The 10,609-nt window shown below is 54.8% G+C and overlaps 1 protein-coding gene across 1 annotated transcript in view; it reads right to left on the reverse strand.

Moving 5' to 3' along the window:
• The window catches only part of XKR7 (XK, Kell blood group complex subunit-related family, member 7), a 27,662-nt gene continuing 17,053 nt past the window's right edge, over window positions 1-10,609 (reverse strand). Inside the window, exons 2-3 of the mRNA XM_011979788.1 lie at window positions 3,166-3,368; window positions 1-1,940 (exon numbers count right to left, since the gene is read on the reverse strand). Of these exons, the coding sequence (XP_011835178.1) occupies window positions 988-1,940; window positions 3,166-3,292 (1,080 nt within the window). The 5' untranslated portion in view covers window positions 3,293-3,368 and the 3' untranslated portion in view covers window positions 1-987. The remainder of the gene's footprint in view (window positions 1,941-3,165; window positions 3,369-10,609) is intronic.

Consider the following 10,609-nt stretch of genomic DNA (forward strand, 5'->3'; position numbering starts at 1 on the left):
TCCCTGGGACATTTGATCAGCCTAGCACTCTAGAACTCAATCTAGAACTAAGCGTGCTTCTGGATCAGTTCCTCTGATAAATGTGCTAAAACCTCAGCTGCACTTGAGCCCAGAGATCTTTCCAGACATCTTATCTGCTCTGCTGAAGACCTGTATCTAGAAGCCACATTCCAGGTACTCATCTAGAACAAAGAATGGCTCCTTCAAATATTTCACCCGAGGCATGTGGAACTTCATCCTTCACAGAGCCCACAAAAGAGACATCTCCTGAGGAGTTCATTCTTGTTCGCTATGCTCTGGATTGCAGGTTCCCCTCCCCCAAGTCTTCCACCCCTCCATGCTTCTGCCAGCCTAGACCCCCCCAGTTCTTTCTCCTGTCCATCTCCAGCACTGCCAGCTCCCCACCCCAACACCCTGCCCCACCCTAATTCCCTTCTTCAACTCCCTCTTGCCCTGGCTCCAGGCCCCAGATGCTACAGGAGCCATGCCATCCCTGTCCACACGATGCTCCAACCTCACCCCATCCCTTCCACGGCCTCCTCCATCCTTCTCAGAGGTCTTTTGCCACCACAGAGGCAGCCCACTCTCCACAACCCCGGAGGGGCACAGGGTCTAGGTCATGGACCCCAGACAGTGCCCTTTCTCTGGCAAGTCCAGCAGGGGCAACATATGGGCAACACCAGGCAGGGGAGAGGTGTGGAGGCCCCATGAAAGCAGGGCAGCTCGAAAAGTGTAGCACCAGATGATTCCCCAGGCCCTGGGTCAGGGGAATTTAGGGAATGGGCCACAAGGCTGAAAACGGGGCCCAGGGCTGGGACCTCTGCAAGGCTGCCCCGTCCCCTAAAAGAACCCAAAAGTGGGGCTGCTCTACTCTTGAACCAACAGATCCACTCCCCCTTAGCCTGGTGGCCCTGAAATTCCGGGCTCAACACTGTGGCCGATGTGGGATCAGCCAAGCCTGTCCCTTTTGTGCGGGGATACTGCAGCCTACACTGTGGTCTCATACTCCAGCAGCTCCTGGGTGGTCCCCACACTCCGGTACTGCAACCGGGGCGTGGCAGGTGAGGAGTACTCCAGTGCCAGGATGGTCTTCCGGAGCCGGCGGTCAATAAAATGAGCATCCCACGCAGGGTACTTCTTGCGAGGCAAGTCAATCCGGATGACAGGCCCCTCTGTCCGCGAGGTGCGGGCCACTGGTGTGGGAGGCAAGCCAGGCCGCACCTGGAAGACAGGTGGGGTGGGGGTTCCTGCACGCTCTCCTGCCGAGGCCCCATCCCGCTCAGCACCTGTAGTCCTTGGCAGGGACCTGGGGGGACTCGTGATGGCGTCAGCGGGTGGGCCACAGGGCTCTGAGGCCCCACGAAAGATGCAACCAGGTGCCTGGGAACCCAGCATGGGCCCGTTGGGGTGCAGGAGACAGTAGTAGACACACATGAAGAATATGCCCAGCGCAAAGCTGGAGGCCACCACGCAGACCATGATGAGGGAGTAGAAGTCGGTTGAGAAGTTGCGGTTGGAGTACCAGAAGCCGGTGAGTGCAGCGTTCTCCAGCAGGACGATGCAGTGGTAGAGGGTCATGCGGTGTCGGCTACGACCCTCCTTGACGTTGAACCAGCAGAAGATGTAGATGATACCCACCACCATGTTGTAGATGATCTCCTCCCACTTGGACATGCAGAAGTCCGTCTCCCCTTGGATGACCCAGAAGGTCATGACGCACCAGTGGGCCACGATGAAGATGCCAAAGTAGAGCTTGTAGACGCTGGCGAAGAGCGCAAAGGCCAGGCTGCGGGCGGCAATGGTGAACAGGTGCCACAGCACCTGGGCCACGGCGCCCTTGTAGGACAGCGGCCGCTTGTCGTCCCGCGAGTCCCGCAGCACCTTCTGGTAGGAGGCCAGCGTCCAGGCCAGAGACACGAGGGAGGCAGAGGTGGAGAGGGCTGTGGAGACAGGGCAGGGGCGGGGTGGGCTGGGTTAGGGGCGGGCTCGGGTTGGGGTCTGGGGAGAGGCGGAGGGTTCTGGGACAGGAGCCGGGTTTTGAAAAGGTGTGAGGAAAGGGGCTATGGACCAGCAGGGGTGTGGGGAAGGTCTGGGAGGTGGGGAGCTTCAAGAGCCATGATGAGGCGTGGTGAGGGTGCACGGGACTGGGTACTTCTGCAGGGTAGGAGCATAAAGGGAGACGAAGATGGGGCTTTGGCCTCCATCTAGGACTGTGGTATGGGGCTGTTAGGGTTCAGGGGTCTTGGTGGGAGGGTGGAAAATGAGGGTCCAGGACGCTGGGAGTGGAAGAGGAGGTGAAGAGGAGGTCATGATTAGGGTGTGGAGCAGCCAGGAGGGGACCATTAGAAGTCGTGGGCCACCAGTAGGAGGCCGGGCATGGAGAGGAATATCTAGAGCTGAGCTGAGCAGAGCTGAGGGGCAGGGGCGGGGAGACCCAAGGTGGGAAGCGTTGTGATTGGGATCCAGTATCTGGGCAAGGGATCCCCAGGGCCCTGAGGGGTGGTGATAGTCTTTTGGGACACTGAGGATGGATTGGGCAGGGACTGGGTGGGGAGAGCATGGAGTGCTTCAGGGAGACAGGGGGATGCGATTTTTCTCTGATATTGAGGGGCTTGGCCTGGTCTGTCATTATGGAAGGGGCAAGGTGGGAAATTAACAGGGCCTTAGGGAGGATGAGGGGATGAGTGCCAGGACTAGGGCCGGGAGGACCCTCCCGGGGCCCCCCAGTGAAGTAGGCTCTCTGGAAACTGATGGTGATTGGCCAGGTCTATGAGGCAGGGGGTCCCCAGGAGATGCAGGCCGGGATCAGGTTAGGGAACGAAGTGGGCAGGGGATTCCCCAGAGGGTCTAGGTGTTTGGATGGGAGATGGGGTTTGGTTGGCTCTGGCAACGGGGAAGGGAGGAGGGCGGGAGAGCCCAGGGGGCTTGATGGGTGTCGGCCAGGTCCCTCCTCACTCTGAGTGTAAGTGGGCCATCGAAGGGGATGCGGCGGTCTCGAGAGACCTGGAGGGTGGTGAGGTAGAAGGGGCAGGCCTCCGTAAACCCTGACTGAGTGAGCCCTGGGCTGGGGTGGGGAAGCGCACAGGGCATCCCCAGGGAGCCTAAAGCAGGGAGAAAGGCCCGGTGGGGCGGTCCCAGGCGCGGAGGGTGAAGGGGCGGGCTCACCCGGCAGCAGGTCCGGCGCGCCACCGCGGTGCACCAGCAGGCTGAGCTGCAGCACTAGCTGCGGCGCGCTGCGCAGGAAGGTCTCCAGCAGGCGCAGCATGCTCACGTCGGCGCTCTCGAACAGCATCCGCCAGTAGAAGTGGCGCCGCAGCTGCTCCCCGCGCCAGCGGCTCTGCAGCCCCAGGTACAGGGCGCGCAGGTACCTGCGGGAAGGACGCGGTGCTCAGGCTCCCGCGCGCTCGTTCCTCTCGCTCTGTCCCACCCGCCCCGAGCCGCCCACAGGCGACGGGGGGCAAGTCACTCCCTACGCTGAGCCTGTTTCCTCAGCTGTGAAATGGGCATTTCGAAAGGATCACTTTATGAGGCTGCCGTTGAAGAGTACTGAATGGACTCATGAGCTTAGAGAAAGGACTGGTACTAAGTAAAGCCTTAAATACAACAGCAGCATCGCCATTGTTCCTATAACGGGTTGGGACGTGCTTTCTTTACAGGGTTACTGACACCTTGGAGTGCGCTGAGCTTACAATAGCCCTGTTACCCGTCCCTTATTTTGTTTTATTTTTAGAGATGGAGTCTCATTCTGTCACCCAGGCTGGAGTGCAGTGGTGCCATCTTAGCTCACAGCAACTTCAAACTCCTGGGCTCAAGGAACCTTCCCGACTCAGCCTCCTAAGTAGCTGGGACTGCAGGCATGTACCACTACACCAGGCTAATTTTTAAATATTTTTTTCTGGCTTTGTTGCCCAGGCTGGTCTTGAACTCCTGGCCTCACCTCAAGCGCTCATCCTGCTTTGGCCTCCCAGGGTGCTGGGATTACACGCATGAGCCACCGCACACGGCCCAATCCCCATTTTGTAGGTGAGCAAACTGAGACCCAGAGAGGTATGTCATTTATCCAAGGTCACACAGCTAGGACACAGTAAAACCAGGACTCAAACCCAGTCATTCTGGCCTCAGGGCCGGCACTCTAACCATGAGGCAACACTGCCTCTGACTGTAAACCATAAAAAGTTTTGCTCACATAGGTTCCTTCCAGGAATAGTCCCTACTACCTGGTGCCAGCCCCAGTTCTGTTGCCACCAGCAGATCCCTGGCCTGTTCCCTTCTCAGTGCCCAGCTGAGGTGAGATCCTCACCGCTCAGTGCCCAGCTCTCACCCCAGGGTGCAAGGAAGGTGCTCACAGCCACTTCGGCTTGGCATCTGAAACCGTTGCTTCCTCTCATGCCACTTCTCCCAACAAACTCTACGGCTGTTCATGGCCACTTTGCACAGGTCACAGAGCCAGAGCTCACAATGTTCTCCCTTCTTGCTGAGGAATTGTACCTATTGTTTCCTCTCCCTAAAATACCCTGCCCTATCCCCTAACCCCATCCCGGCCCCAACCCAGGATGACTCTTGTTTTTTTCCCGAGGCTCAGCTTTTGAACACAATTTTGTCCATAAAGCTTTGGCTGACTACCTTTCATCTAGGGTAAAGGTCTCTCCCAGGCTTCCGTCTAATCTGCCAGCACTTGTCACAGTGCGTTGTAACTGCCTGGTTATGTGCGCATCACCCCCATGCTGTGAGTACCTGGAGAATGACTAGGCTGGCTTGCTAACTGCTGCATCCTCAATTCTTAGCACACAGTAGGTGCTTAATCTATGTGGGCTGAATGAATGAAAGTGTGCACGGCTGCAAGCTTGTTGAACTGAATGGAACTCTAGTAACCCTATAGGGGTATAGAAGGGACTCTGAAGTCCTGAGATCAATCCCTGACTTGGCTTCTAATTTACGTGTGATCTTGAGCAAGACCCTCTCTGAGCCCTAGTTAATCCCTCCCAAAGTGGCGGTGAGGATTAAATGAATGAAAAGAAACTTTGCACATTATGAAGTGCACAGTGCCTATGTAAGGTGAGAGGGGACCTATCCACACAGATCTCTGGGTCTGATTTCCCCTCTGCCCTGGTTCCTTGCCCAGAAGCTCCACTCCTGCAGCTACAGACCCTGCCACCTTCCCAGCAACCCCCACCCCTGCCAGCTCCCCAAACTCTCTGATTCACGGGACAGGCACACCCTTTGGTGCAAACCAGAGGACTCTTCCAAAAGTGGCTTTCCCAGGAAACTGGGGGTGGTGTGTGCGTGTGTGTATGTGTGTATGTGTGGAGGGGTAACCCTTACACAGATTCTGTGACCCGCTGCCTGGATCTGAAACTGGGGAGCCAGGGATTTGGGATCTATTCCCAGGGTGAAGTGCTGGCACTTCCAGGATGTTGTTTGGGAATCAGGGGACTCACTCTATTCACAGCCCAATGGAGGAAGTCACAGTGCTCCCTGGATGTGGGGCCAGCTGATACCAAGTTTCCTCAAATGAGTATACTGGTCTTACCAGCTGTGTGGCCCTCTCTAGGCCTCAGTTTCTCCATCTGCCAATGAAAGGGATGAGTTTGATGACTCTGGAGATCCTTTCAGAGTGAATATTCTGGGACTCTGCAAAATGTGGCCAGGAACATCCCATTTAGGACCCTCCTCCCCATCCCTGGGTCATCCTGGCATCAGTCTATGACATAAACACACTGTCAACATAACAAATGACAGGATTGGCAGCCAGGATGGGGAAGGGGGCTGTTCCCTCAGAAGCTGACTCTGGAAATGCAAAGCCCCCTCTGACCAACTCTCCTGTGCCATGCTGGGATTCCTTCAGCCATTTCCAGCCTGATGCATCTATACCCACTGCTCACATGCTCCCCAGGACAGGGACCTCAGCCTGGTGCATCTATACCCACTGCTGACACGCTCCCCAGGACAAGGACCTCAGCATGGTGCATCTATACCCACTGCTGACACGCTCCCCAGGACAGGGACCTCAGCTTCTGAGCAGCTCCAGGGCTGGATTGTGTTTCTTCTGATAAGCAGAAATTTGTCTCCCTGTATCTTCCATTTTCTGGACTCCTGCTTACCCCACACATAAGGATCCCTGCAGCCAGAATGATTCATTCATGTAGCAGGTGGATTTTGACCACCTGCTCTGTGCCAGGCTGTGTGCCCTTATGTATCTCCCAGTCCCATGGAAGAGAGACAAGATAAGAGGTGAAATAATGCTACAAGATGCCTTGAAGGGAAGAAACATTTGATCTCAGTTTTTTTGTTTGTTTTTGTTTTGTTTTGTTTTGTTTTCAGACAGTTTCGCTCTTGTTGCCCAGGCTGCAGTGCAGTGGCACAATCTCGGCCCACCACAATCTCTGCTTCTGGGGTTCAAGTGATTCTCCTGCCTCAGCCTCCTGAGTAGCTGGGATTACAGGCATGCGCCACCATGCCTGGCTAATGTTGTATTTTTAGTAGAGACAGGGTTTCTCCATTTTGGTCAGGCTTGTCTCAAACTCCCGACCTTAGGTGATCCGCCCGCCTGGGCCTCCCAAAGTGCTGGGATTACAGGCGTGAGCCACCACGCCCAGCCTGGTCTCAGTTTTAAAGCATGGGTTGGCATTTGAAGGCACACAAGAGATGGAAGGTCATTCCAGGTGGAAGAATCAGCTGAAGCAAAGGCTCAGAGGCCTGAAAGAATTTGGCCTTTTAGGGGAATGGCCAGAGGTTTGCTGGGCCTGGACAGGGGGTTTTAATGGGCAGGGGCATAAGGAGACTAGAATTGTGAAGGGCATCAAATTCTGGGCTAAAGAGTTCAGATTTTATTCTCTATCTGAATGCCATCCCAGAATCAGGGGTGATGAGCTTGGCTCAGTGGCTTAGAAAGCTTGCTGTGGAGGCTGGCTTGGAGGAAAGCCAGGAGAGGATGGGTTTTGGTCCAGGTCTGAAATTACAGGGCTGAGCTAAGGCAGGGGATAGAGAAGGGGCAGAGAGAGATCTGGAGATGACCAGAGGTGGGGGCTGGGGGAGAAACCAAGATGGCCCCTAGAACTTCTGAGGGCCTAGAACACAGGCTGTCTTTTCTAGCCTCCATCCCCCCTGCCACCACATTCCCTTCCCCTTCCTGTGGCTCTGACTTTGACTAGGAAGGATAGACCAGCTGGTCCAATGTGAAGGGGCCTGGGGAGTTGGGGGAAGGTGACACCCTGGAAGTTTCTCTCAGGCTGGAAGACCATCTGTTTCCGGGCCCGGGTCAGCATGAGAGAGGCCCTGGCCCCCAGCCAGCATCCATCACTACCTGACAGGCCGCCTGCCCACCTCCCTGCCCACTCCTGCCCCTTCCTCTGCCAGCTCCCAGCTAACCACAGACAAAGGGCTCACACAGCCCAGGGCCACCGTGGGCAGGAGCAGCGATGGAGGAAGAGAAGAGAGGAGGCCTCTGAGTCCCAGGAATGTGGGGTCAATGGGGAGTGTGGAAAGGCCACACTGTGGTCTGGGGATAAAAGGCCTGGGTTCTGCCTTGCTGTGCCCCTTTTGGCAACAGGACCAAAACCGTGGCTGTTCCCTCCAGCCAGCACAAAAAGCTTTCTGCCAAGGGCCTGTGAGATTTTCATGGGCCTAGGAAAATGTTTGAAGCCTGAAAAAAAATTGGCTCCAAAACACAGGGAAAAACTACAGAATCAAAATTAATAAATGTTTAATTAAACGTCTGCAAAACAGAACATGATGTCAGCCAGTCAACTACAGTTTGGCTTTTATCTGGTCATATATAATTTACATGGGTTGTTTGATGTAGCTGCATTTTAATATGCTTGATAGATGTGGTGCCCACAAAGGTCTTAAAACAGTCCTGCCCAGGACATGCAACCTCATTTCCCCAGCCCTCAGTTTCCCTTCTCTAAAATGGGAATGGCACTTGCCATTCTGCCTATACATAGCCACTGGGGTAAGGATGAGGGAGGAAAGGTAGCAATGGCTGGCCTGTGGGTTTGATTCCCATCTCTGTCTCAGACCCGCTGTGTGACCTTGGGTAGTCTCTCCACTTCTCTGAGCTTTATTTTCCTCCTTGTTGTGAGCATTAAATGAGTGAGGGGGCAGGGTGCAGTGGCTCATGCCTGTAATCCCAGCACTTTGGGAGGCTGAGGTGGGTGGATCTCTTGAACCAGGGAGTTCGAGACCAGTCTGGGCAACACAGTGAGTCCCTGTCTACACACACACACACACACACACACACACACACGCGCGCGCGCGCGCGCGCAGTGAATTTAAAAATAGTTTATAAACTGTAAAGGGTATCCATAGAGGGAGTAGCATACACTGGGCAGGGGCCTCTGGAAGCAACCTCTCTTGAAACCTCCTCCAGGAAGTCCACCCTATCCCACATCCCGCTCTATTTGAAATGAAGTTGAAAGAAGCTGATCTTCACCCAAGAGAAGAACACCCCACCTCAGGGAAGGGAATCCAGATTGGGGGTGGTGCACATCTGATCTTCTCCAAAATTATCCCCAGGCCAGGTATGGTGGCTCATGCCTGGAATCCCAACATTTTGGGAGGCCGAGGCGGGAGGACCACTTGAGCCCAGGAGTTCAAGACCAGCCTGGGCATCACAGAGAAACCCCATCTCTACAAAAAATTTAAAAATTGGTCGGTGTGGTGGCGTGTGCCTGTAGTCCCAGCTACTCAGGAGGCTAAGGCAGGAGGATTGTTTGAGTCCAGGAGTTCGAGGCTGCAGTCAGCCATGACTGCACCATTGCACTCCAGCCTGAGTGACAGAGCAAGACCCTGTCGCTAAAAAACAACAAAATCCCCAGTCTGTCCATGTCTCCTCTGCTACCACCTGTGCAGGCCACAGTCGTCTTGCCTGGGTGACCACGTCAGCCTTCCATGTGGGCTGCCTGAATCCACTCCTGCCTCCCTACAGTCCATTCTCCACATGGCAACCAGCGGGATATTTTTAAAACCTGTCAGATCATGTCATTCCCCTTCGTAAAGCCTTCCAAGGGCCTCCCATCACACTTGGAATAAAACCCACGCTTCTCCCCTCGGCGTGCAGGCCCTAAACCATCTGGCCCTGCCTGTTTCTCTCACCTCATCTCAAACCACTGTCCCACTTGTTCCTGACACTCCAGATGCGCTGGGGGGATCCTAAAACTCAGCCAGACTCATCCCTGGCTCAGGACGTCTGCATTTGCTCTGCCTGGAACACCCCTTTCCCAGATCCTCCCGTGGCTGGCTCCTCATCAGTTCACACCTTCTCAGAGAGGCCTCCCAGGCCACCCTTGCCAACTCACTCTAGTCTACCACACCCCCCTGTATTATTTTCTCCTTAACCTACACTATGAAATCACCATTTATTTATTTATTTTCCATTCTCCCACTGTGAATCCATGAGGGCAGGGACCTCCCTCCTGACCTTACAGGGCTCTGGGGTTTCTCTCCTTGAAGTTGCCAAGAGCCAGGACACCTCACAGGCTCCTCCTGCCCTCGCTGACTCATTCCTGTCCTTCTTCCAACAGGACGCACTCCCTGATGCCCCTCTAGCCCGGTTAGGCCTTGCTTTCTCTAACAGCTCTCAGGCTTGAACTGCGTGAGGCCTGAAGTGAGCCAGACACTGCGGTTCGTGCTGTTAACCTAACAGGCAACTTCTGCTGTCCCCATTTTATAGATGAGGAAACAGAGGCCCTCTGTCTGTTTGGAATCTAATTTACTGACCCCCAGTCTTGTGCTCAGAGAAGAAGCTTGTCCAGGAAGAAACTGGAAGAGCAGATGAGTGTATACTGCTTGGGGTGGGGGTGAGAGCAAAAAGGCCATGCCTGGTGAGGAGAGTAGAAGCTAGAGTATGAAATCCCTCCTGTCAGGGATCTAAAAACCTGTCTCTTCTGAACCTCACAGCCTCCGTGAGCAGATTGCAGCATCGATAAATGAATAGGAGCTCATTCCCTTCCTAGGCCCATCCTACCCTCCCCACAGCAACTTTCCAGTGTCCGCCAGTCCCCCAGAGTTTGGGGGCTGCTCTCTAATGGGCAGGAGGGGAAAAAGATAAGGGGATCCTATGTTCTTGAGAAGCCAGGAAGCTTCTGGCAGTGTCTGCATCACCCCATCTCTCTCCTGTTCTTTGTTCCTGAGTCACCCCAAGTCTCTGGTTCTAGGTCAGGGTTTCTGGCCTGCAACTCAGTCCATTCAGACAGTCAAACCTGGGCCCAAGCCTGTACCCATCCCTTTGACCTCAGATCCCGAGTCATTGTCTCTGTCTGTCTGTGGATCAGATCAGCCTGTCCATTGTGTCTGTCCCTTGAACGCAGGGCCAGCCTATTTATCATTCCTGCATTTCTGTCAGGAGTCTGTTAGTCAGTCAGTCTTACCCTGGAATCCTGGCTCAGTCCCTGGCTTAGTTCCAGAATCCTGGAATCCTGTCCCTTAGACTGTGGGTTACATAGTCTCTCAGACACTATGTCCTATTGGCCTGACCCTGTGATCCTGGGTAAGCCTGTCTGCCTGCCCTTAGAGGCCAGGAGCTTCAGTCTGCGTCCCCCGGATGCCAGACAGCTTTCTATCCTGTGAATACGAGGTCTGCTTTTCTGTCTGTGTCTTGATACTGGGTCTG

The sequence above is a fragment of the Mandrillus leucophaeus genome, unplaced genomic scaffold (genome assembly GCF_000951045.1).
Source record: "Mandrillus leucophaeus isolate KB7577 unplaced genomic scaffold, Mleu.le_1.0 Scaffold206, whole genome shotgun sequence".
Classification (NCBI taxonomy): Eukaryota; Metazoa; Chordata; class Mammalia; order Primates; family Cercopithecidae; genus Mandrillus; species Mandrillus leucophaeus.